Consider the following 26,266-nt stretch of genomic DNA (forward strand, 5'->3'; position numbering starts at 1 on the left):
CACAGGCTCGGCTAATCCTCCCCCCCACCCCCACTGGCAGTCTTCAAGCCTTCCTCCCCTGTACTCACCCCCTCTAACCTGTCCCAGCTCCCCATTCACCCCCTGTCTCCCTAGACTCCCTCTCACTGCCCCTGGGTCCTCTTCCCCACAACAGTTCTTGATCCCCTGTGCTCGGTCTCTTCATCTTCCACTTGGGGCATTTAGAAAGGTGGTCACAACCTACTAAAATTGATTTCCCAGCCCAACCCACTAATGGGCCATAACCTGCAGTTAGATGAAAGAAGATTAGAAGATACTGAGGTGAGATCAAGGTATTTTCAGTCATTGTGCTCTTTTAGATTTAAGGTATCAGAACTTCAGAAACATCATAATTTGCAACAGGTCACGTCCCAGATATTCTGGTGAAATGTTTTGTACTGTGTAGTTCTAGAGAGCTGGAGCCTAGGGTTGGTGGGAACAGAGTGGAAGGAGGTGGGAAGTGATAAGAAATGAGACTGGAGACATAAACAAGAAGTGAGATAATGTACTAAGGAGTTTCGACTTTACCCTAATCATCAAAGAGCAGTAAGCTGGGGAATGGACATAGTTAGCCTTAGGGTTTGGACTGGCTGTGATGTGGAGAATGAGTTGGGAAGGGTGAGACCGGAAGCACAGAGATCATTTAGAGGCTTTTAGCAGTAAGTTGATGAGAAGTGCAATAAAACAGTGGTTATGAAAACAGAAGATAGTAGATTTCAGATACACCCAAATCAGCGAGGCTGTTCGGGGAATCTGAAAATTCTAATCTCTAGGGTTTGATAGATCTTAACCTGGCACACAGCTTCTACCAGCTTGCACAGGATTCTTTGTTGTAGTCCTCAGAGATCACCACAGTGCTTCATAACCTAAGTTTTTAGAGTTGGTTCTAGAACCCAATGAGATCCAACTAAAACACCATTTCAGCACAGCCCTGTCTATGTTACCTCGAGGATATATTCTAGACTCTTGGATTCTGATCTCCCTGAGCTTTGGAAGTGATGATCCTGCCTTCTTTCCGCCCCGCCTCTTTTTTCTAACATTACCAGAGGGCAAAAAACCTAAAAGTCACATCTCCAATTTCAGATGTTAATTGTCATACAGGCCCTCTGAAGTATGCTCATATCAGGTAGAATAGTGGGGTTTTTTTCCCTTTTCAAAGGTTAAATCTATGTAATATTTTAAAAAGGTTTAAAAATGGGAGGAAAAATGTCTTGAGTTTCAAAAACAAGGACCAGTACCATAAAGCTTTAGATTTTAAACAGTTGATTGTTAGGATTGCTGTGATTATTCGGTACTCCTTAATCTTATTTCTGTTGTGGGGTTCATGCAGTGTGGTCGTCTGCCTGCTATTGACCGTAGCAAAAACTTCATTCAGTGTTCAGAATGAATGCTTAACGAATCTGTGCCTCGTATGCATATGTTACAAATTATCTGGAGTTTGTAATCTATGCGGAGTCTTCCCCCCTACTGTTCTAAATCACTGGAAAATGCGTATTGGAAAAAGGCATGTATTTAAATCTGTTTTAATTCTTACCTCTTGTAGCTGAGAGAGTCCTTGAGAGCCAATGGAAATACTTTTTTTTTTTCTTGGCACTAATCAAGCGAGTGTTATCTTGTCACTTAGTGGGATGTATTGTTATTCCTTAGTAAAATACAAACCTGTGTTTATTCTCAGACATTTTTAACAGCCATTATTTTATTTTTATATATGTGTTCTTGGCTGTAGTCATAAATTACATATTTTGAGCTACCAAGTAATACTTCATTCAATACAAATTGAAACAACAGAATGGAAGTTATTTACTTAGATATGTTTCCTAGTTGCATTTTCTCAGCCTGTGTAAGACATATCTTGTTGTAATAGCCTGAATTTTTGAAACTCACAATATTGTTTCTCTAATATCTACCTTCAGATTTCTTCATTTATTCGAATAAGTCAATTATGTTTGTAATTGATATTAATAAAACCAGAATAAAGTTCATATCTATCAAAAACTGCTTTTATTATTATTATTTTAAATTTACAGATACTTTCTCTAAAATAGAAGGAGCTGGTTTATGATTTAGAAAGAAGATGTGATAGGTCAAAAAGAACCTCAACCTTATATTTGATTTCTCTCTTTTTTTTTATAAAGATTTTTATTTATTTATTTGACAGAGAGAGACACAGCGAGAGAGGGAACACAAGAAGGGGGAGTGGGAGAGGGAGAAGCAGGCTTCCCGCAGAGCGGGGAGCCCGACGCGGGGCTCGATCCCAGGACCCTGGGATCATGACCTGAGCCGAAGGCAGACGCTTAACGACTGAGCCACCCAGGCGCCCCTATTTGATTTCTCAATTGCCATATAAAATCTTAAGGAATTTTTATTCATTCATTCATTCATTCATTTATTCATTCATTCATTCATTTAGCAAAAAATCTACTGAGCTGCTTCTGCATGCCAGGCATTGATTTAGGTGCTGGAAATATATCAGCAAACAAAATCGAAGGAAACCCCTGCCTTCAAAGAGCTTACATTCTGGTAGAAACCAATGTGATATTTAAAATAATGCAATTCAAAACAATTAGCACAATAGAAAGAAGACCACTCAAACATGATATTACTAGATATCAGCCTTATTGACCTTATAATATTTGAGCTCTTTTTTTTCTTTTTTTTAAGTAGGCTCCATGCCCAACATGGGGCTTGAACTCACTGAGATCTAGAGTCGCTTTTGCTCTGCTGACTCAGCCAGCCAGGCGCCTTGGAATGTTTGAGCTCTTATCTTTCATTGTATGTTAGTCATAAAGGTTCAGTTTGCCTTTTCTTTATTAAGAACGAGTTACATGATTTTATATTAGACCTTTTTATTGTGATATGTCCAGTTGTCACTGAGGTTTGCCCCATGAAGCAGCGAAGTACAACATTGTTCATATTCATTCAGTCATTAGATAATGAGCACCCCTGTTCAGTCTCCTGCATAACCAGGTAATGTCCCTTCTCTCTTTTGCAAATTAGGAGACATGGTTAATAGTTGGACTTTGAGGGATCAGAGTTGTGCTTGTTTTTGAACAGTATAAAAGAATATTTTTCCTTAAATAAGTAATATAAACCACATTACAAAATTAAGAAAAATCAGTGGAAATACTTTAACTTCATGGTAGCATAATTACATATCTATAAATGTTATTTTTCAAAAAGTGGTGAATCTGATTTAAAAAAAAAAAGATTTATTTATTTGAGAGAGCGGGGGAAGGGGCAGAGGGAGAGAATATCCAAGCAGATTCTCACTGAGCCCAGAGCCTGAAGCCTGAAGCCTGAAGCAGGGTGCGATCTCACAAGCCATGAGATCAGGACCTGTGCCAAATCCAGGAGTCGGATGCTTAACTGACTAAGCCACCCAGGTGCTCCATGATTTTAATTCCAGTAAATTTTCATGCACCAAAAAAGAATGAGAGATGCACATGCTTTTTGTTCCATTGAACTCCAAGAAAATATGTGGGTCATTCATACTTATTATTTGATTCATGCTGTTCTGTCTGCCTGCTTCTCGTAAGCAGGTTGCCCGATGAGTAAGGCCTATTCCTGTGGTTAGGATTCCTTTTCTCCCCTTTTCTTTATATGTCAGTGTTAGTCACCATATTCTTGCCAAGACTACAGACCTTTGAAAATAGTTAAATGATTGGCTTTTATCTATAAAGAGGAAAGACTAACAAAAAGTTAAAGAAGCTCTGCTGGTATAGCCAGGTGTTTCTGAAAACTTGAATAATCTAAAGCATGTTTATGCAACAATGTTACATAATACATAACAAACCTAAATCTAGGTATAACACAGATCTCACATGTTATCAAACAAGAAGAACTTTAAAATACTTCTACATACCAATAAAACTAAAAATCAGAAAATCAAGCTGGCATTCCTTTAACATTGGATGATGTGGTTTAGCTGAAACTTACTTGCTTTCCAGATTCTGATGCTGACTTTTTGATAAAACTTTGGGGCTACCTTTTCCTGCTTGAACTAACCTTCATTTACAAGTGGTCTCCATGTGGTGTGACTATCATTTTTGTTATAATGGCAACATTTATTCAATACAAGCTGTTAGGCAGACACTGCTTTAAGTGCTCTGTATTTTTTCGTTGAACGCTCACAACACATCTATGATGGAGGTACTGTTATTAGCCCCACCTAACAGATGGAGAAATTGAGGCACAGTGAGATTACTTCATCTAATGTCACAAAGCTAGCAGGTGGTGAAGTTAGACTGAGCAGTCTGTCGCCATGCTCTTAGCCACTTGTTTATATTAACCCCTTTATGAATCATCAGCCCACATTTTAAAAATGTTGACAATTGAAGTGTTTGGCAACAATGTGATCATAAACAATCAAATGCAATAGCAAAGACACATAGCAACACACAGATGGATGTTCTTATGCTCATACATGTTACTTAAGGTAGAAGGAAAACACAAGTTTTAAAAATTCTTGCAGGTAATTCATGGTGTCCTAAGATTATAAGCACAGTGAAAAACATTTGATTTGGAAGTCCCAAGGAAGAGTTTACAACAGGTATTGAAACCTAAATAAGGCTTTTGTTGTCAAAGACTCAGTTCACTCACATCTTTATATAAATGATGGTATTTATTGAACTACCAACTCCTCTTAAAGGAAGTAAGTTTGAACTGCAGAAGGAATTTACAAAGTAGAATTACTTTTTGGCAGTAAAAGCAGGTAAGGATGTGGTTTACCAAAAGGAGGCCATGGAGTGTCCATTACCTAAGCCTGCCATCGTTCACCTAATGTGTAAATGGTTTAGGTACTCTATTCTTAGAGATGATGAGGATGAGATGGGCTGCTTGTAATATATAATGTAAATGTGCCAAAGAAAGTGTAGACGCATATGAAGAAAGCTAAAAATAGAATTCAAAAATAAATCAGCGAGTGTAGGGAGTAACCCAGGTAAATACGGTTACTTGCGCTAAATATTAAAATGAGCTCTATATAAACTTCCTGGCAACTATGGCAAAAAGGTAAATACACTGATTTTCTATACTTTTCAATGTCCACTGAAGAGAGGAATACCAGGTCCTAGTTTTGAAACCTAAATTTACGTTAAAGGGGCTCTGATAGTGACGTTGGATAAGCTCTTACCTTTCCCTTAGTTCTCTATTCAATTAAGTAGGGATGTATCACATAGCTTTCATATACATGTGATACACTACCCAGACCCCTCTTCCAGGAATGAGATACCAGTCAGCTAGTCAGTCTACCTCCCCCACCCCCACCCCCAGGCTGCCTGGAGCAATGATTGGCCAAGGCTTCCAGGTGACTTCCTGGAAGGAAGTTCCGTTTGCCCAAGGGAGCTGTCTCTCCCAAGGTTAGGCTCCCTCCCCAGGGGCAGCCTGAATCCAGTGGCTGGATTACAAGGTACAGTCTCCTTGCCCCGGTTAGGACAACTCTGAAGGTTCATCCCAGTTCCCACACCTCACTTTGGGTTAGCTGAGGCCTCTGTTGCAACTTCTTTGTCTGCCCAACCCTGTTCTGGTCAGTCTCTCACGGGTGTTCTCAAGAGCCCTCCTCAGTAAGCCTGCTGCACTGACTTCTCAGACTGTTTCCTGGGACCCTCTCCTTTAGCCTTAAAGTAAACATTAGGAATAATAAGTATAAACTGCTTAGCCCAAATCTTGGCGTACAGTAGGCACTGAGAAAAATGGTAGTTACGGTTTTTACCTTCATTGCATGGGACATTGAGCCACATATGGAAAATGTTTGATTTTTGTAGACTGCATTTTTCATATAGCTATTGCTTTTAGCAATCCTCATAAAGGTAAGAGTAAATATAAAAATGCTACCAAATGAGCTATAAAAAGGGTTATGATTGCCTGAATTTCTTTCTAACAACTTCCTAAATAAGTTCAGGTTGCCCAAGGACAAATGCATAAACTTAAAACATGCTTATTTTCAGGTCTTTCATAGAAAAGGTATTTGTCAGCATATGAATATGTGTTCTTTTCATGCATTTATGATCTGTAGTTTACACCATGGAAATGCAAAAAAACCCCAAAAACCCACTTTTTGAAGTACAGTTGACCCTTGAACAACATGGGGGTTAGGGACACCAACCCCCTGTGCAGTCAAAAGTCTGGGTATAACTTTTGACTCCCCAAAAATTTAACTAGTAATAACCTGTTGGCCAGAAGACTTGCTGTTAATATGAGCAGTTGATTGACATATTTTGTATGTTATATGTATTATGTATTCTATTCTTACAATATTCTTACTGTATTCTTACAATAAAATAAGCTAGAGAAAAATATTAACACAGTCATAAGAGAAAATAACTTTACAGTAATGTATTTGTCAAAAAAAAATTCATGTGTAAGTGGACCCTTGTACTTCAAATCCGTGTTGCTCAAGGGTCAACTTTAATTCAGTATTTACCCTTTTTAAAACAATTGTCTGAATCTTGTCCCAGATTCAGTCAAGACTAACCAGATACCATGATGGAGGATTTCTAATAACCTTACTTTTTAGATGATTTTGTCTGGATGTCACAATCAAATATGCAAAATTTACTAAGGGAAAGAATTTGTATTATAGATTATCTTTGCATAATAGATGGTAGTTTTTAGTAAGAAAATAACTACAAAACTTTCATGGTTCACATGAAAGGAATAAGGTGGCTTACTGTTTTGGCGGGGGAACTGCTCTGCACCATTTTCCTTTTAAACATTGGTCTCGTTACTAGCAGAAAGTACCCTGTGTTTGGGAAGCAGTACAACGTTGTAATGATAAAACTGTGTGAGGTGTTTTTGTAATGTGTGTGTGCATGTATGTGTATGCATGTGTAGTTCTTAATTATGGACCAGTTAGTGTGCGGTGCAGGATGTTTGTGTGGGAGGCCTTTACGGATGAATGATTCTCCCCTGCCATCCTTGAAATATTTTAGATAACTCTCTTGAATATGCTTTTTTTAGTTCTCACATATTAATAAAAGTTAGCATTTTAAATATCATTTGAATACCACTTTGAGGTGGTGCCCCAGGGTGTGAAGTACTGAGAAAAAGATTTAACAGAGATGCTAATACAGCAACTTCAGAAGTGATGGAGGAGTTCAGGTGAAAATAACCTAATCCAGGTTAATTCTTTACCAAACAACTGATCTTTCCCCCCATTTAGATGGAGAGGAAGTTCTAGACAAAGAGTGGTATATGACTGTCTTTGATGACTATAACTATCTGTTGCTGCTTATGTCTGAAATAGTTAAGTAGTTCAGTAAGCCCTAATTTTTTGACCTGTCTTGTTCTAAATAGAGCAGCACTTGAGGATTTCATGCCTAGGATTCTCGTATCCCAAAGAAGCCCTTAAGCATGACTACACTTACTAGGTAATGCTTGTACAGTGTTGCCGCCGATAGGAGATATTGTATGAGCACCCATATGATTTACCTACAGCATAGGGTTAAAAATTTATGGTCCTATGAATATAGTTCCTTGGGCAATGGAAAATGTTTGTTTTCGACAATTGGTATTGTCCTTCTTGAGGGCTTTTCTTCTTCATAATCTGAATGGACAAAACCCTCACCTGCTAGCATGGAGGAACCTAGAAAACTTAGAGGAGCTCGCTGAGGATCAAAATCTCCTGAATTATTTGTTCCACATAAGAATCTCCCTCATGAAGACAGTACTGACCAGTTATAGACACAAAAGTGAGTCGTTCGTAGCCAGATTTGGAATGTGGTGCAAGCTGAAAAAATGCAATCCTGGACAGTTCCCCACAGAGACTGGGGCTCCAGAGAGGTAAGATCTCTTGGTTTCTGGTGGTCATTCTCCCGTTTGCCCTATTAGAATCCAGGAAACAATTGAGTCTTTTTTTCCTTTTCTACTCTACTTTATATCCTTGAATATTTTATCTATTTAATTTGTAAGGCATAAGAAATAATCAAATTTGGACAGAGCGACAGAGCTCTATTTGGCGGGTGACCCCTCCCCCACCCAAAGAAAAGTATAACAACAAGAATGGTAGATATTTGTTAAAATAGCCCTTGCCCTCTGCACCTATTCCCTTGGTTACAAAGGGAATTTGCTTTGCTAATTACAGCTGTATCTATGTTTCAGACCCTTTTCTGCTCCTGCTTTTTTCAAGTAGGAGCCTTACCTACCTTGGATTTATTGATTCTATAAATATAATACACCACTGTGGTTATACGGTGAGTTTCCTAATTTTCCCCGCTAAGAAAAAAATTGATCTTCTTGCGAGTGATTTACAATGTTAAAATCACCTTAATTCATTTACTTAATAAATATATATTGAACCCTTATGTGATAGGCACTATTCTGGGCTCAGGGAAACCATGAACTAGGCAGACATAATTCCTACCTCCCAGAGTTTATGATCTAAGGAATAGTTCTCTTAGGGAACATTCACATGTGAGTGGCATTTGGTACCTTTTTTTTTTTTTTTTTTTGCCAAATCCCTTTCAAAGGAATACTTATTTGTCTTGGGTCCTTGTCTCCTCATTTGTTAAGTGAGGAAGGTGGACTACATGATCTCTGAGGTTCTTTTCCATTCAAAACATCCATAATATTTTGGAAGCTGGAACATGGTTTGCTCTTAGAGCCTTGGGCAGCTCCACCCACCTGCTGCCAATCAGTTTATTATATAATGTCTTACAAAAGAGATTATCTGGCAAGGATAGTGATATAGACAGGTGATGAATAGTGTCAAGTGCTCAAAAGAGTTAAGGACAAAGTTTGAGGGTCATTCTTCTTAGTAATTAAGACACTGCTCACCATGATATGAACGATTTCAGCAGAATAATAGATCAGACTTAGTCCCTTAGTCCGTTGAGTAAGGACTAACTAGCGTAGACACTGCCTATTTCTTTGAGACCCGTTGGTCTTTAGGCAGTATTAAAATGGGAGGATGCTATAGTTGTTTTAAAGAATAACCTTTGTATCTTTAAAAATATTTGAATGTGTTGGGGAAACTAGGAGTATGGTTTTATGTATGGAATTTCAATAATTTTTAACAGTGCCTCAGCCACAAGCTAAGAGTTCCTGCAATAAAGTCAACATCTTTGTGTGTGTCAAAAAAAAAAAAAAAAAAAAAAAAAAAATGGGAGGATGCTAAAGCTTAGCCATTGTGACTACTAAGGAAAGTAGTCAAGACTTCCTTTCCTATACTTGTTTCTAGATGTGTGAATGTCCCTGTTGTAAGTTGTCACCTTAGGTAATTTATCTAGCATCTGTATTGATAAGTGAATCAGATAATGAATAATCACGTATTATGTGATTCAATTGGAACAGATAATCGGCATAATTTATGAATCACTTAATATTGCTTAATTGCCACTTCAGAAAAAGATTTCTTCCCTAGGAGGTGGGGGGAAAAAGTGCTGTATTTCTGTGATGAGTAAGTAAATTGATATCCTTGTATGTTTTTACTGCTAGGAATTGTTTCTTTCCAAAAGCAGGGGAATTTGGCTAATTTACCTCTTAAAGGAAATATTAATGCTGCTTTATCTAAATGAGCAGGATACGGAGCAAACTGGTTAAATTGTCCTTAAACTGGTTGTCCCAATCTTTAGACTTTCTTGTAAAACCTAATACACAACTTAAGTCTACCTTGTTTTAGGGCTTCTGACTAATACCCGTTCTGTTCTTTTATGGAAGAAACCACACCATGGTAGAGAGCAGCTTTTTAACCCGGGGTTCTTGTATGGGCTCTTCAGAGAATCCACGTTCCCCTTGAAATTGTATGGAACAGTTTCATATATGCGCTTTTCTGGGGAGGGGATCCATGACCCAAAAAAGTTTAAGAGCCTCTGTTCTGGAGAGGAAAAGGAAAGTTTAAGAATAAAAAGATCTTTCACTTGCCAAAACCTCCTCTGTAGCGCTAAGAAGTGGGGGAGTGTGAAACAAGTGGTGTATTTTTGGTCTTGGTTTTGATTTGTTGGGGTTTAGGGTTGGTTGGTTGTAAGGGATTTAGGTGATTGGCAAATCCACTTGCCAGATTTGATGGAAAACCTAAGAAAATAGGTGGTAAAACTTCTGCGGGCCCCAGATGGTTTTTGCCTTGAGAGACTTCCTAATCATTAGTTACAGCTCCGTGTAATATACAGACACATGTAGTAATATGTGCTGTACTCATAACATTCCTCTTACTGTGTGCAGAAATGTGTTTATTTGCTTATGCCCCCTGTTTCGGGTTTTTTTATTTTCCACCTTTTGTGCTCACAGTAAGAAACTAAAACTACTTAAAGAAATTTCGAATCTCTAAAAGATACTGAAAGAAACTCAGTGGGTTTTTTGCTGTTGTTGCCTCTTGAACTAAGAGCAACTTGTTTTAACAGTTACAATAAAGCAATAACTTTTTTAAAGATTTTATTTATTTGAGAGAGAGCGCACAAGCAGGGTGGAGGGGCAGAGGGAGAAGCAGACTTCCCGCTGAGCAGGGAGCCCGATGTGGGACTCGATCCCAGGACCCTGGGATCATGACCTGAGCCGAAGACAGATGCTTAACCCACTGAGCCACCCAGGTGCCCTAAAGCGGTAACTTTAAAGGAAGAAGATAGATATATTTCACAAGGACCTTTTTTGCTTCAAAATACACATCTGCTTAGGCTGAGGTATTGTTTTTAACACTTTTATAAACAATTAGTCATTGGAGATTTGCCCCCAGGATAATTTCCCCTATCGCTTGTGGAATAGAACATGTGATTTTTAAGACTCTGACTGCAAATAAGTATATTCTGTATGTAATCATTTGGGTTTTAAAAAAATCTCCAACCTATCATTGAGTTGCCAGAGGGTTAAGAGCAACTATGTAATCCATTTCTAGTTATGCCAGTTTGACAATTACGTTTGAAAATCTGTTTCACTGCTTGTTTTTCTTATAACATTGTTTCCTGCTATTATGACTAAGCTGTCCTGCCTTGCAGTTTGACTTTGTTTTTCATCTGATGTCTTAGATTGATCAAGCCAGTGTTTCCTAAACAACACATTTATGTAGCTATTATGCCTTATTTCCATTCCTCCTTATTACAGACCCTGTCCCACCTGTAGTCAGTTCGGTTAGAACGGTGGTTTTGTCATGGTGATTATTTTATGATTGTATGAAATGGGGCAAATTTTGAGAAAATGATTGAGCCAGTAGCAGAATTGGTGGGCATATGCCCGTATGATTCATTGAATTTGCTTCCTGGAAGGAATTCAACTCCTCCCGCTTCCCGAAAGTCAAAGGAGGGACTGGAGGACACGGGAGCGAAAGACACCTTATTTTTTTTACCCCCAAAGTAGCTCACGTAATGTCAGGAAGGGCTTTGATGAGACCACTGGCCCTACTTGTAGATCTTATTTTCCAAGCCTTTCATTATTTTATTTGCCCTTTTCTGAACTCTGCAATTTCCCTCTCTTGTAGCTGGTTCGATGCCCAGAACTGAACGCTGTGCTCCAGCTGTGGCCTCATCGGTGCTGAGTAGAAAGGAAGAGCCACCTTCATAGCTTACATGTGATTCCTCTGCTTGCACAGCCCAATACTGGATTGACTTACTTTGGCAAGACAGCTGCACTGTGCACTGTATTTGATGTTACGTGTACTGTAACCCTGGGTCTTTCTCTGCATTGCTGCCGTTCAACCCCCAATCCCGCCAATCTAAAACTCCTGCCTTTGTTTACCTGCCCCCCTCTCCCAAAGACTCCCCCCCTACATTCATCCACAATGAATGTCATCTTTATTCTCTCATTTCCTTTCACCCCAGTCTTAAACTTTGGGGAAACTTTCCCTCTGTCTATAAATTAGCAGTTGTCAGCCATCTTACTTTCCTCCCTGCTTTGGTAATGGGACGATCCTTCAAGTCTTTTCGCTGGTTCTTTTCCTGTTGGAGTCGTTAAACACTTGGCATTTCTTCCAAACCGGATACCTCCCAACTCCTCTGATTTGATCACTGATCAAGTTGTTACCTATCCTTTAGTTCTTCTTTCCAGATTGTCTTGACTGCTCCTGACTTCTGTCCCTCCGCCTGCATTCAAGATACAGTATTATCTCCCTCCTCTTCCCCAGGGAGGAGATTGTAATATTGATTTACCGTGGAAATTTCTAGTGATAAGGAAAGTGTTATTCTCAATTGTGACTAGACTGGTCTTTAATAATTTTAAGCAAATTCTTCCCCCGCCCCCCGAGATCTTAATTTAAAAAAAAAAATGCTAGAGGTTAAATTACCATACATTTCTAAGACTAGTGAGGTCAAGAAAGAAGGAAGGGCAGTGGGGTATTTGTGTTGAGTAGGAAATGGCCTTCTAAGAAAGCTAAACTGAGATTCTTGTTGGGTTTGGCATGGCTGTCTGAAATGGGAGGTGAGATTTTATTTTTCCTAGATTCTGGAGCATTCTCTTAATCTCAGATTTAGAGTAGGTTTTTAAGTTGGCTTATTTAGGACTGTTGACACAGACACACAGTCATTTAATTGCCTGCTTTGGTTCATCATCTAGAGTGTGGGAAGTGTAACTTTTTCTGATTGGAAGGTCTCCATATGTTCCTTTTATCCCTTTCTAAAGTCCCTGCAGTTCCACTGAATTCCATTGTCTCCTGTAGTGGTGGTCAAGTTCATGTTTGAGTTCTCACTTTTTTTTTTTTTTTTTCTATCTTAGTTGATGTGTCCCTATTCAAACAGCCTCTCCTTGGATCTGTGGATCTTTTACTGAACCCAGAAGGTATCTCTTATGTGTACTTATGTCTTGAGAGAGTTAAAGTCAATCTGGAAATCTTTTGAACATTATTTCAACATATCAAATTCCTATTATCATATGGATTTAGGAATTACCAAACATTTTTCCTGCAGGCCCCGGATAGATATTTTACGTATCAGCACATTACACTATTAAAGTGTATTACAAAAGTATATCACGAAGAAAGAGATGGCAAGATCTCTTAGTCTTTTTTGATGAAATATAGAATGTATCCTCTGACTGTTCTGTATCTAAAATCATTAGATATTGCTGGTTTCCTTATTCACAATTACATAAGCCAAGGAAAATTTTAAGCTCAATTTGGTGGTTTCAAAGAAAGTAAATCTTTTCTGTGGTTTCCCACCATGTATATTGTCAAAGATTGGTGGCTTTGCCTTATGCCCATATCACATCCTGATAAGGGCCGCACCTTTCTTCAAAGGAGCATCAGTTTTATTCCTTGACTTCTGAAATACCCCTCAGTGACAGATCCGACTGGGCTCTTTTGTGTGCTGCGTGCTTTTCTCTAGGCAGCCAGGAAGTGGTGAGCAGCGGTATCTCCATTTATGGCCTTGGAAGGGTAAAAGGGACACGGCTGGGACTCTCCATGTACGGTCCTTGGAAGACTTGAAAAGAGTGGTTGGGGTGTTCTTGGAGGCAGAAACTAGACATTGTGAGATAAAAATAAATTGGCAGGAGATGTTTGCAATTCAAATTCCAGTCCCTGCAAGGAGGGCAGAGGGCACTGGGAAAGGGGAGTATATAGAAAGTCAAATGAGATCTGCTGCAGGCATTTGTCTCCTTCCATTGGAAGGGTTGCCCTGTGACACATTTCCCAAGTTCATGCCTGATTTTTTTCTAGAAGGTTTTGTGTTATGTCATTGTGACTGTCTTTTACAAAGAGAAAGAGAGGGAGCACTTTTTTAAAGAGTGTATTAATCAGAAACTTCAGTTCTTTAAGGCATCATTGGAAGCACCAGAAGAGATCTCTAGAAAGGGAGAAAGGCAGGTGCTTATGCAGGGGATAGGCTGGCTGGTTTTCGGACGGGGTGACTTGACTAATCACTGCTCTGTTTATGTCTGAGGAAGATCATCCTATGTGTCATACTTTTATTATTCCTTTCATCCATCTGGATTTCTGGTCTCCAGGGACAGATCTGCCAAGTATTTGACAGTGTCTTCTTGTCGTTTGTCAACCGTGATTTAAAGATACGGAACCTTCATGGAGGCTCTGTAAAGATTATTAGGAGTTGTTCTAGTTTGGTGAGAATATGCGATATATTAGCTTATGGAAAGTAATCTCACATTTAGGAGAAACCTACAGTCTGGCTAATGTGTATAAATTAAGTCTGAGGTGAACCGGTTTTGCAGAGTTGAGTTAGAAAGTATTTGGGAGCCATCAGGGAAAAAGGGTCTTGTCTCTCAAGAAAATTCTGAGTGAAGTCCAGTCAAGAAGAAGGGAGGTTAGAAGGAACAAAAGGGAGCAGAGATGGGATAGACACTGGACAGCACTAAACTAAATGTGGATGCTGGCACTAAGTCCTTGATTTATCCTTTAAAATATCATGTAAGACAGAGTTAAGGAAACTGGGCTCATGTATGCATTAGAAGGCCATGAAGAAAATGGAAGAGTTGTGCACAATAATAAAATCGTGCAGGTTTACTCTGTGGACTCACATAGTGATTTTTATTTGCACAAGGCAGAGAAAGAAGTGAAATGATACCCTGTCCACCTCACTTCCCACCCCACCCCCCCACCCCCATCAAGAAGAGGAAATTATTGGCCTCCTTTGTTGGTTTGTTTAGCTGGCAGTTTGAGTTGGTCGAATAGATGAGTACTGGCTAATCTTTCGGTGTAGGAATGAGTGTATTGTTTCTTGATAGTTGATGTTTGAGACTGGGGATCTGTAGCATAACTGATTTGACCTTCAAATTGTAGCAACTTCCCTAAAGACAGAGTCAGTTAGTAAGGACTATGGACTTTGTAAGTAATGTTTTCCTAGCTGATTCGTTTAGGCAGTTGTGTTTACCCTGTTTTCCTTCTTAGGAGTAAAGATGGTTATATTCTTTGCTTTGGGAAATTCTTCTTTCTGTCCTCCCTTCCCTCACTTTTTCCAAATTCTGGGCACAAGAGCAGTTCTTTCTCTTCTGTGGCAGGTGTGCATCCTATTGGCTGGCTGGTATTTCTTGTTTTCTTTTTTTTTTTCCCCCTTATTCTTTTTAAAAGGGGGGGGTGGGGGCATAAAAATATGTGTATGGGGTATATGCAATAATGTTGTAATGTTTCTTGTTGTTTAATGGATGATCAATTGCAAAATAATTGTTTGAACTATAACATGTTTGCGTAAATGCTAAATTAGTTTTGTTTTTTTTCTAATATAATAATGAATTTGAAATCTAGCATTCCTGTAACAATGTGTCTGTGTTTGTCTGTCTGTGTCTGTCTAATAGTAATTAATATCTGTGGTCCGTACCTGGAAGAGGAATACAGCTTTAAAGGAATAACAAAAGACTTTGTGTCTTAGACCCTTCGCAGGTGTTACAGTCGGGTGAAAGAACATGGTGTTGGGAAAAGAAAGAGCAGTTACACATTTGAACAGTTGGAACAGGTGTTTGGTCAGGGAGGATGGGATGCTCAGCCCTGCCAGCCTGTACTTATTAACAGTAGTGGCTTGTACCAGGAGCTGGGGTCAGATGGCAGCGCTATGGAGGAGTATCCACAGGAGGACTGGGGAAACCACAGTCAGGATCTCCATGGCTATCCAACAGATCAGGAATTGGGTAAGAAAGCCCGTGTGTGTGATACCTCGTGTGTGTGTGTGTGTGTGTACAGCTTTACGTGCGCACCTGTCCTTAGTACCTGGCACATCCTCTGATGCTGCTCAGCACAGGGCACACGGCCAGCCTCCCTGGGGCAACCTGGGCATCGTTGCTTTAGCCCTAAACTACGAGCTGGTGCTTTGCTGTGAGTCATTTGGATCTGGCTACGAGCAGAATTCCCGAAGACCCAGAATTCCTAATCAGTGACAGGTGGAATCCTATGCAATTTAAAATATCCTGCACCGTCTAGGTCTAAGACAACTGCCAAGAACGTTAACTCTTGGCGCACATGCTCTAGACATGACGATCTTTTCCTTCCTTTATCCCAAATACTTTTCTGTTTATGAATTGGGAAAGGTCCCCAGCCAGACTTTAGTCTGAACAACAACAAACAAACAAAAAATAGAAGAGAAGCCTCAGTTTATGTTGAAAAGAGCTGATACTCGAATTTTAGCGGTGATCATACTCCTTTAAAATTCAGATTCACTAAGGATCCCATCCAGGCAGTAGCTGGGAAACAGAACTCCTGCCGATCAAATCCAAACTGGGGTGCCCTCATTAAAAGGGGGTATAGGTAGTTGTTTTTTTGTTTCTTTTTGCAACAAATGCTCCAGTTTGGGTTTTCGTAGTTTGGAAGTCCGAGTCCAGCTTCTGGTGCAGGAGCTGTGCTTCAGTAGCAAGTTATGTGATGAGTGTTCACTCCGAAGTAAATGTTCTGACTCCCCAGTGAGCTACTGAGGCAACCTCCAAGGAAGTATAAGTAGGATTGGCACTATAAATGTGCTTCCCTAGCTTAAGATAAAAGTGCACAGGCACGGCTTTACAGAATTCCTGATGATGGAGAAAAATGCTAATTCAAAAGAAAAAGGATTAAATGCTAATTATCTCCTATAAATGCTATTTTTTTGAATCTCTCAAATATTGAAAGGGAAAAGGAGAAAAGAAAGAAGCTATAAAACTATAAGACTGACGCAATGTAAGAGACTTAAAGATCGGGAGAATAAAAAGGGCTGATGCCAAATGATCGCTACCTTTTAATTTCTAAGCGGTAATAAGGTCTAAATTGCTTTGGCGTCCCATTATTCGGGTTTTGCCCTAGAGAGTTAAGTTCCACCCAAACCTTTGGGAAGAAAATAATAACATGCAGAGTATATTGATCGTGATATTGGGGGGAATAATTGCTCTGTAAAACCTACATAGAAAATCTAAATAGAAGAGAATCATTTTTCATTCTCGTTCCTTTAAAAATCATGTTTGCAGTGAAATTAAGCTTTAAGCTCCTAGCTACAAATCCACTGGTGACCTTGAAGAATTTTATACTTGTAGAGCTGGTTTCTGATCTTGCATATAAATGTATGCATCTCATTATATAAGAGTTATATTTATAAATCTGACATTGGATTTGACACTAGAATTACAGCCTTGCATTGGAAAGTATGAAATGAACAGTAAATAAACACAGTTACTTCTCTACTTAAATGTATGCTACTTAGAAAAATATGATTTTTAGAAAAATATAATTTGTTTCAAAAACCTTGCTTTTCAGATGAAATACCTGTCACAAAGAGAACATTAAAAATAAAACAAGAGTCTTCTGAAGAAGCACAGTAAGTAGATGCTTCTTTCTACAAAGTGTATTTACCTAAACTTAATGACCGTTGGGAAGACCCAGAAATGGTGTCATTAGACATGTATGGAAAATACAGACATACCACTGAGGGGCAGGTGTACTCATGGTTTCTCATCTGCTCAGCTTACGTTTGCCAATAGTTAATCTATGGTGAGAATTTTGTATACAACATGAAGAAATAAATGTATTAGCACAAAAATAAGTGTGTTGATGCTGTTTGCCTGTACTCGAATGTGGCTATGTGCGTGTTTAATTACGGTACAAAGATGATTCACGGGGCCCTGAGTTTATCTGGGGTTGGGTGAGATGACAGGAGGGCCAGAGGGGCACTTACATTCCTTATGATATTACACTTTGGGGATCAAAGAGTGAGCTCTCAGGTGGCCTTTTTATACATTTGGAAAAGAAAGCTGTTGACGAATGAAAGATGGAGTCCCAGGCTGGGGTCCTTCTGCTGGCTACATCACCTGACCCTCCCCTATAGAGTTCAGCATTATCTCTTCTGTAAGGAGACCACAGGTCTCTGAGTTTCAGTCAGTGTTAGTATGTTTGTAGTTCTTTTAAATAACTTTAAGGAAGCCCCTGATTAAATCTATGGAACAAATACATTAAAAGATAAATTTAGGGGAAAGTAGAGGAACACCTTTTTTTTTTCAACCTGGTCATCTTGAAGCATTGATAGCACCCATTTTTCTCCTTCTCTACTTCATTCCACACATGCAATCTTGATGTTTGAGGGGGAATAGGCAAGATGGAAAGAGCTGTGATAAGCAACAAGCAATATAAAAAAGAAACTGTTGTTTTCACTGAGCCAACCACCACCACCACCGGATTTGCAAATGCTCCTGTCTTTTTCAGAGTATCTGTAGAACCAAAGAATTCCCAGTATCAGCTACTCCCATGTCAGGGGAGACGGTGAAAGTTTAGGGATCAAGAATTATTCCTTAAAATTGTAACCACTCCCCACTCCTCAAAAAAGAAGTTTATGACTCAAGTCAGTCAGTTTGAGGCCGTCTCTTGTTGGGAAGTAGGTCTGTTTTCCAGTTGTGACATCAGAATGTCCCAAAGGAAGGGAAACTTTGATGATGAATAGTTTTAAAAATGCATTATTACTAGCCCATCCCTTCAGACCCCGAGTCTCCAAAAAAGCCATTGTGTCTACTTCACTAAAATGTCCTTTCACCACTTGGGACCTTGAGAGGAGGCCTGGTTGACGTACCTGGAGATGAACTCAAGCTTCACAGAATTGGTGTCCCTACCCTCAAACCATCTGCACTTTTCCCATGGTTAGAACTTCAGAAATCAGGAACTAAAATAGTCCCTTCTCTGGAGCCATTTAAATAACCGGGTCTCATTTTTACTGTGCTCTGTAGTTTTGAAAATGTGATGAGTCTTAGGCCCAGGGGTCTTCAGGCTGACATCAGATCAGCAGGGCAAGACACTGACAGGTTCCGTAGAAATGGACAGCTTTGCTGCCTCCCCAAGTTTTAGCTCATACGGTGAGAAATTTTAAAGTGGTTCCTAATAGGCCATTTATTTTCCAGTGCAAGTTTCCTCAGAACTATTCCTTATGGATGATTTAGGCCTAGGATAGTGCTGAATAAAATAACTTCATCTGGGCATTGGATTTTTTTTTTTTTCCCTCTAAGTATAGTTGGGATGAGCCTGAGCTAGCAGACATAGCCTATAGTTAAAATAAACCATCCTTCATCCATAAAGAAGAGTCACCTAACCTGCTCATTTAGTCAACAGTTTTTTGCCAAGTGCTTACTTTATGTCAGGCATTGGGATATATCAGTGAGCAGAATCTCTGCCCTCCATTCCAACTCCTTAGCCTAGTCCTTGAGATCAGTGTAGCATTTCAAAAGAGGACAAGGAAGGATGGTGGCTATGAAAGAGAGCTTTTCTTCAAGCATTCATGCAGAAACATGGTCCTATATCTTCACCTCATGAGCACCAAGCTATATATGAATGATCATTGAGTGTCTTTGTGTACTCAGAGAAGAAGCCATTCTCCAACAATGCAGTGATTTCATCTAGCTGGCCACTCCGTTACTTGAGAACTTCTGTGACAAACTAGAGTGGAAGATAAGTCTAGGGCAGTCTTTGGCTCCGAGAAGCAGCAGGTGACAAAATCTTAGCATTTTGTCATCTTGCAGAGAAAGCCAAAGAGAGTTAAGAGGACAGACTGAGAATGACTACGTGTTTCATTTCAACAAAATGACAGTTTGTTCCCAAAACTCTTCCCCTAGAAGATACAAGGATTTAATAGGAAACCTTCAAGCATCTGTCTCCTTCCAAGAAGTTGTTAGCAACCACGTACACCCTCTTCTCTTTGCCTACGTTTGATCGTACATGGGGGTAGTCGTTGAGTATTTTTGTAGCTTAAACCTATGACGGATGTAGACTGTAATAGATTGTTGCTAAGTTAATATTTAACAGACTTCAATCTTTCAATATCAGAGTCTTGCCATACCTGAGGAACAAACTTGTAATTACATATGCTCATATGTAGGGCATGAATTATCGTGAAGTATCAGTTATGATTATATGAGTTAAGCAGCATTTGAAACAAAAACTTCCCAACACATTCGGCCTTAGTCTGTTAACTCTCCAAATCCAAATCGGAATAGTTTCTATACTTTTGCTCTCCTTTAGAAAATGTTTTCTAGGATAGTCTCCATTCATTCATTTTCCCCTCTAAGCTTGATGTAGACCTTTTCCATCTGAATTCTCGGATCTTAATTCTGTGCTTAACTGACAGTTCTACATTTGGGAGTAGTAATGAGTTTCGGACAAACAGAAGAAAATATCGTTTTGTTTCTGCATCAGGCCATTAGACATAATCAGTTGTACATTTCCTACAGCAAGCATGTATGGGCCAAAATTACTGAACTCTAAGAACTTTCAGGTCAGAAATTAAGCTATTCATTATTTTAAGTGATATGGGATGCCTTTTGAATACAACATCCTTCATCTGCTTTTGGTACTTAGGTCGGAAGGCCATCCTATGCAGTATAATAGCCACTTTATAAGTCAGTCAGAGAAAGAAGATACCGTATGATTTCACTCGTATGTGGAATTTAAGAAACAAAACAAGCAAAGGGAAAAGAAAGAGACAAAGCAAGAAACAGACTCTTTAACTATAGAGAACAAACTGATGATTCCCAGAGGGGTAAATGGGGCATGGGGATTAAGGAGTGCACCTCTTGTGATGAGCAGTGGGTGCTGTATGGAAGTGTTGAATCCCTAGATTGTACACCTGAAACCAATATCACACTGCATGTTAACTATACTGGAATTAATAATAATAAATTAAAAATTTTTTTAAATTCTTGATCCTTGGGTTTCTGAAATCCTAGGGTCTTACATATCAATAGTTACTAAGTTTAACACAGCCAGACTATAGAAGTGATGGAAAGCAGTTTATCTTTAATTCCTAGAAATTTCCTAGGAAAGAGTGTTTCTCAGATTTTAATACTATGTTTATCTCGACCTGCACTGTCCCAATACAGTAGCCACTAGTCACATGTGGGTATTTATTTATTTAAAGATTTTATTGGTTTATTTATTTGACAGAGAGAGAGAGACAGCGAGAGAGGGAACACAAGCAGGAGGAGTGGGAGCCCGTTGAGCAGGGAGCCCAATGAGGGGCTCAACCCCACAACCCTGGGATCATGACCTGAGCCGAAGGCAGATGCTTAATAACCGAGCCACCCAGGTGCCCAACATGTGGCTGTTTAAATGTAATTTCAGATTATGATTAAAAAGTTCCTATCTCACACTGATCACGTTTTAAGTGCTAATGGCTACCATATTGGACAGCACAGATATAGAACATTTGCATTATCGCAGAAAGTTCTGTTGCACCGTGCTGAGCTAGACACCTGAGGAATTTGACTTTGTATTTGTCTTTCTAGGAAGAGAGACATCATGCAAAATATCGTACAGATTTTGGAATCAGTACAATTGAAGTGGGAACTGTTTCAGAGCTGGACGGACTTTTCAAGGCTTCATCTTTCTAACAAACTGGCCATTTTTGGAATTGGTTATAACACCCGTTGGAAAGAGGATATCCGTTACCATTATGCTGAGATCAGCTCCCAGGTGCCCCTTGGCAAGCGACTGCGGGAGTACTTCAACTCCGAGAAGCCTGAGGGACGGATCATTATGACCCGCGTGCAGAAAATGAACTGGAAAAATGTTTACTACAAGTTTTTAGAGATCACCATCAGTGAAGCTAGGTGCCTGGAGCTGCACATGGAAATTGACTGGATACCCATTGCCCATTCCAAACCAACTGGTGGGAACGTGGTTCAATATTTATTACCAGGAGGCATTCCCAAAAGTCCAGGCCTTTATGCCATTGGCTACGAAGAATGTATGGAGAGGCCCCCCTCGCCACACCTGGAGCGACGTTCTCTGGACCCAGGAAAGGAGGGCCGGGTTGACTTGGAGACCCTCTCGGCACAAGCCTCATTACAGGTGGAAATTGAACCCACCCGAATAATCTATTGCTACCTCGGGATTGCTGAGGTCAGGACTCTCCAGCAATGCTTATTTTTACATTTCCAGGCAAATACCAAAACCTTCAGCAAAGATTGGGTTGGTATTAATGGGTTTTTGTCTCAGAACTGTCTTGTGGATCCTGGAGTTTCCCCCAAATCCATCTATATCAAATTCGTAGAAGTAGAGAGGGATTTTCTTTCCGCTGGCTCTTTAGTTGAGTGCCTGGAAAAAGCCATTGGATACCCCTTAAAATTTAACAACTGAATGTCATCCTTCATAAGGATTTGGGCTCTTACCTCCCTCTTCTCTACTCACTTTGCATTAGACTGCCCCTCATCCAGATGCTGCCATCAGACTCTTCACGGAAACTCTTTCCACAATCGGGCCAGTACAACTTCAACGGAATCACACTAGACTTTGGGCAGAAAAAACAGGCCTCACCTGAAAATGCTCATTTTGAGCAAGCAAGATATACAGCGAACTTGCATGGTGGGTCAGCTGTTCCTTTTTTAAAAACAAAAAGACGATTTTTAAATGGATTTTAGAGCCCTAATATAAACAAATGTAGGTACATTCCATATTGGACAAAACTTATACTTTGAGTTTCCTATGAAATTGAAAAATTGTATTTTTTTCACAATGTTTCATTTTTACACATCTCTATGTCTCTATATAAGTATTATTTACAACCCTGAATAAATAAGCAATAGATAATGGCAAGTTAAATCTTGAGTCACAGTAAAAATAAGACTGTTTTTCAATATCACCCTTAGCTACTATTGTATATAATTTAGAGTTTCATTTTTTTCACCAACCAAGTGTTTTGCTATTCCCAATCAGTGTTGCCTGCAAAGACCTTTGTTTCTGTGATGTACCAACTTTACGGTTGTGTTGCCATTTAAACTTTTTAAAAAAAAATTATTAAAGTAATCTTGGCCTCTTGGAGTACCAGTTGAGCTTTTTTGGAGCAGGGTGTGGGCACATCAGTACTGTGGCCCATGCTCTGACTTCCCTGATTAGAATGTAGAGAACAGGGGCGCCTGGGTGGCTCAGTCGTTAAGCGTCTGCCTTCGGCTCAGGTCAGGATCCCAGGGTCCTGGGATCGAGCCCCGCATCGGGCTCCCTGCTCGGCGGGAAGCCTGCTTCTCCCTCTCCCACTCCCCCTGCTTGTGTTCCCTCTCTAGCTGTCTCTCTCTCTGTGTCAAACAAATAAATCTTTAAAAAAAAAAAAAAAAAAAAGAATGTACAGAACAAAGGGAGCAGGATTTCCTCACTCTCTCTCCCTCTCTGTACCCCGCTGACAGATGTCATTATTTCTTGTCAGAGCACCAAAGTCACTGGACATTGCGTTTTGTATTTCTTTTTGAAAAATGGCTGGGATATTCCTTCTGACCCTACACGTGAATTTGTAAGAGATGTTCATTCTTCATCTGTACACTCGGTCGGCAGGGTCCACTCTCTCAAAGAGTGTAAGTGGGGAATTATTGTCCTCATGCTGTTCATTAAAAAAGAGAAGATGTAATAGAAACGTCCAAAAACTTTTTAAGTGATCCACAGTAAAGGAAGTTGTAAGGGATCAGCCCATTAGGAAAGTAGCTATCACATTTAGACCTTTCAGGGATTTCTTTGCATCAACTAGCACTCCACTTAGAGGTTAGTGCTCTTGGCTAACAACTAGCTTACTGGAAGGGCAGTCAAGGTCACTTTGGTCTCATGGCTGGGACTTGTTAGGTTGATGGTTTATCTTCAGTGATTCCCTCAACATCTCTCAGGTGCTCTCCTTTAGATGGACTGCAAATCCAGGTAAGAGCTATAATTTTCCCCACTTTTTTTATACTATTGAAGACAAAATTGCATATTGATAAAAAAAATTCTCCTTCCTACAACCTGAATGGCCTCAAAGCAGTGATTTTCTCATCCTGATACCTCTAGGTTGGTTGATGCTTATTTTTCGATGGTTAGAGAACTTATAATCAATGGGATGACTTTTATTAATGTCATTTTAGTGTAGGTTTAAGGAGTTGGCTGTTTTCTGATATGAGCTGCTAAAAATGGATGCTAGTTGGGGCCCCTGGCTGGCTCAGTTGGTAGAGCACGTGACTCTCGATCTCGGGATTGTGAGTTCACGCCCCACATTGGGTGTAGAGCTTACTTAATAAAATAAACAAACAAACAAAAAAATAAGTGGATGCTAGTTCAGGGAGAGTATAAATATTCTTGGAATTTGAGTGTAGCACCTCTTCTCTCTGGGCACAGTCGATAGGTATGGGCCTTAGGAAATTCTCATGACTTTGCTTTTCTTTGGAACTTGGAATTACAGACCTCAAGGCTGAGGCTCCATTGACCATCTTTTAGCAGTAATTTCTTAATATTCCGTGCTAAGTGCTGCAGGAAAAAGCATTACCAGTACCACATGGCATCCCCCAAACTTTGCCACCGACCAACCCCCAAACCAACATGCTTCATGCATTTTTTTTCCCATCCCACTTTCTGTTGCTATTGAGTTACTTTCGGGAACATTTAGTGAGGGTGTTTCAGATCTACCTAACATTACTGAGAATGGGGCATTTCTAGAGCAACGTGAGCAGCATGGAGAAGGGGGCCAAGACTGGATCCAGCAACCAGTATGTTTTCACCATTTGACCTGGGATGAGTGAGCAGTAAGGGCAAGAGGACGAAACAGCACTGGGAAATGGAAGCTTGGAAAGAAAGGAGCTTGCTGATAACTGAATATCCAGTTTCTTTGGCCAGAACAATCTAGAAGAGAGGATAGCAGGGTATCATATAACTCTATGAGCAATACTAAAGACAAAACGTGGGCCTTAATGAAGCCTTAGAACTGAGTGAGGGGGGATGGAGACACTATGTTCAAATGTAAGAATTAGCATGAGAAGGTGCTTTGAGAGATGAGATGAAGTATGATTGGAAGAAACGCTAGTGACCTGCATGTCTCTTAACATACGAAACTATGAACTCAGCTCTCGCATGCAACATGTTTATAGAAGCAGTCTCCAGGCCACTCATGGGTTATCTGCCAACATTCTCATTTTACACAAGGGTAGAGAGCAGTGTTCATCCTAAAAGGCATCCTGGCAAGAACTTTGAGAAAGGAATGGAGCTGCTCTGCTAACTTCTGTCACTTTGACTGACTCGGGGTCAGCAGAAAGAAGTGGTTGGAATAGGAGTTAGAATGGGAGATCTTTTGGTTGGGGTGAGGGCAGTGAAAGAGTCCTAACCGGACGGCCCCTGTGTTACATGGAGAGATTCACCACTTACACATCTTTGGTTGCAGCTTTACTTCCGATGTTGCAAATTATTTGGGATCTACTTTCTGAAAAAGTTAGCTACAGAGAGTGTGTATGTATGTATATATATATATAGAGAGAGAGAGATAGATATAGATATATAGATATAGATATAGTAATATATAGCACTTGATAGAGATGAGCACAGCCCATGTTATTAGAGGCTTTAGCATTCCTGGGATACAACCAAGAGACTTTGCACTACCTTTTTTGGAAGGAGTTACCTATTTGGGGTAACTTAACCCTAGTCTGGAAATGAAGGAGGGATGTTTACAGGAGGTGGTTTGCAGTGTAAACTAAAGAAAAATTTGAGTGTGATAGAATAGGAAAACCAAACCAACAACCCTAAGCACACACACACACACTCTCCTTGATGATCCAAGTTTGTAGGTCCTTGCATAAGGGTATGAGACTGGCAGTTGTCTGTTTCTGTTGCCTTTGCTCTGGCTCAGCTGCCAAGTATTAGATTCCAGGGGTTGCATGAGCGGTCTAGTGTTTGCACAGGCATTTCTCAAAGCCACTGCCTGGCAGGTATTTGAAGAGCAGCCACGTAAGTCACACCAGGCAGAGGCATCCCAGAGGGTCTGTGGGGCATGCAGGCACCAGGACCACACTCGGTGTTAAAACAGAGCAGAACTGTGTGGAATAAATGGGATCGGAGGCCTGGCTGCTTTTCTTCCCAGTCAACTGCCACCCGGAGCAGGCAGCGCCAAGAATTCAGTCTTATGTTTTCTTTCCCCGGTAACCTTTGCTCGGTGGTTAAGCTGTGCCCGAATGTTTGAAGTTATCTGTATTTGGGCTGTTGGACTGAGAAGCAAGAACAGGTGCATGCCCTTCTGTGAGGGAGCTGAGGCCGCCAGAGGGCGCAGAGGTGCCTTTGGACCGACGGGAGGTGGTGGGGTGGGCGGGGCGGGGTGGGGGGGACGGTTAAATTAAATTCACAGCGAACGAGATCTGGTCCCGGGAATTAAAGGATCAGAGCGGGGCTGATGGCGGATGGGGGCAGCGAAGATACGGGGATAAAGAAACGGGGGGCTTTGTCCGGTCTACCTTCCCACAGCCGCCCGCCTCTTCCCCAGTCAGCATAAGGCCCATAAACCATTCTTTTCTGAGGCGAGGAGCTGGGAGCCGGGCTCCTGTTTCCTCAGTTTCCTGCTCAGCTCCTGGGGCTTCCTTGCGCCAGTCCTTCCCCTGCTCGGGGTGTGAGGCACAAGACCCGGTGACCTGGGGCCTGGGTTTCGGGGATTCCCCTCTCTCCGCCGCCCGCAGGTGCAGA

At 40.4% G+C, this 26,266-nt stretch overlaps 1 protein-coding gene across 9 annotated transcripts in view; it reads left to right on the top strand.

Moving 5' to 3' along the window:
• The window catches only part of MSANTD2 (Myb/SANT DNA binding domain containing 2), a 32,246-nt gene extending 9,616 nt beyond the window's left edge, over positions 1-22,630 (top strand). Inside the window, exons 1-4 of one of the 9 annotated variants that reach the window (XM_031035565.2) lie at positions 9,100-12,711; positions 15,408-15,507; positions 17,093-17,153; positions 21,097-22,630. In XM_031035565.2, coding sequence (XP_030891425.1) covers positions 15,432-15,507; positions 17,093-17,153; positions 21,097-21,949 — 990 coding nt within the window. In that variant the 5' untranslated portion in view covers positions 9,100-12,711; positions 15,408-15,431 and the 3' untranslated portion in view covers positions 21,950-22,630. Of the gene's footprint in view, positions 1-9,099; positions 15,083-15,251; positions 15,508-17,092; positions 17,154-21,096 lie in introns of those variants that run through there. The other 8 variants (XR_014138872.1, XM_081799209.1, XM_081799210.1 and 5 more) reach the window with 8 other exon arrangements.
• Positions 22,631-26,266: the final 3,636 nt, after the last annotated feature.

The sequence above is a fragment of the Leptonychotes weddellii genome, chromosome 11 (assembly GCF_054177405.1).
Source record: "Leptonychotes weddellii isolate Sample4059 chromosome 11, ASM5417740v2, whole genome shotgun sequence".
NCBI lineage: Eukaryota > Metazoa > Chordata > Mammalia > Carnivora > Phocidae > Leptonychotes > Leptonychotes weddellii.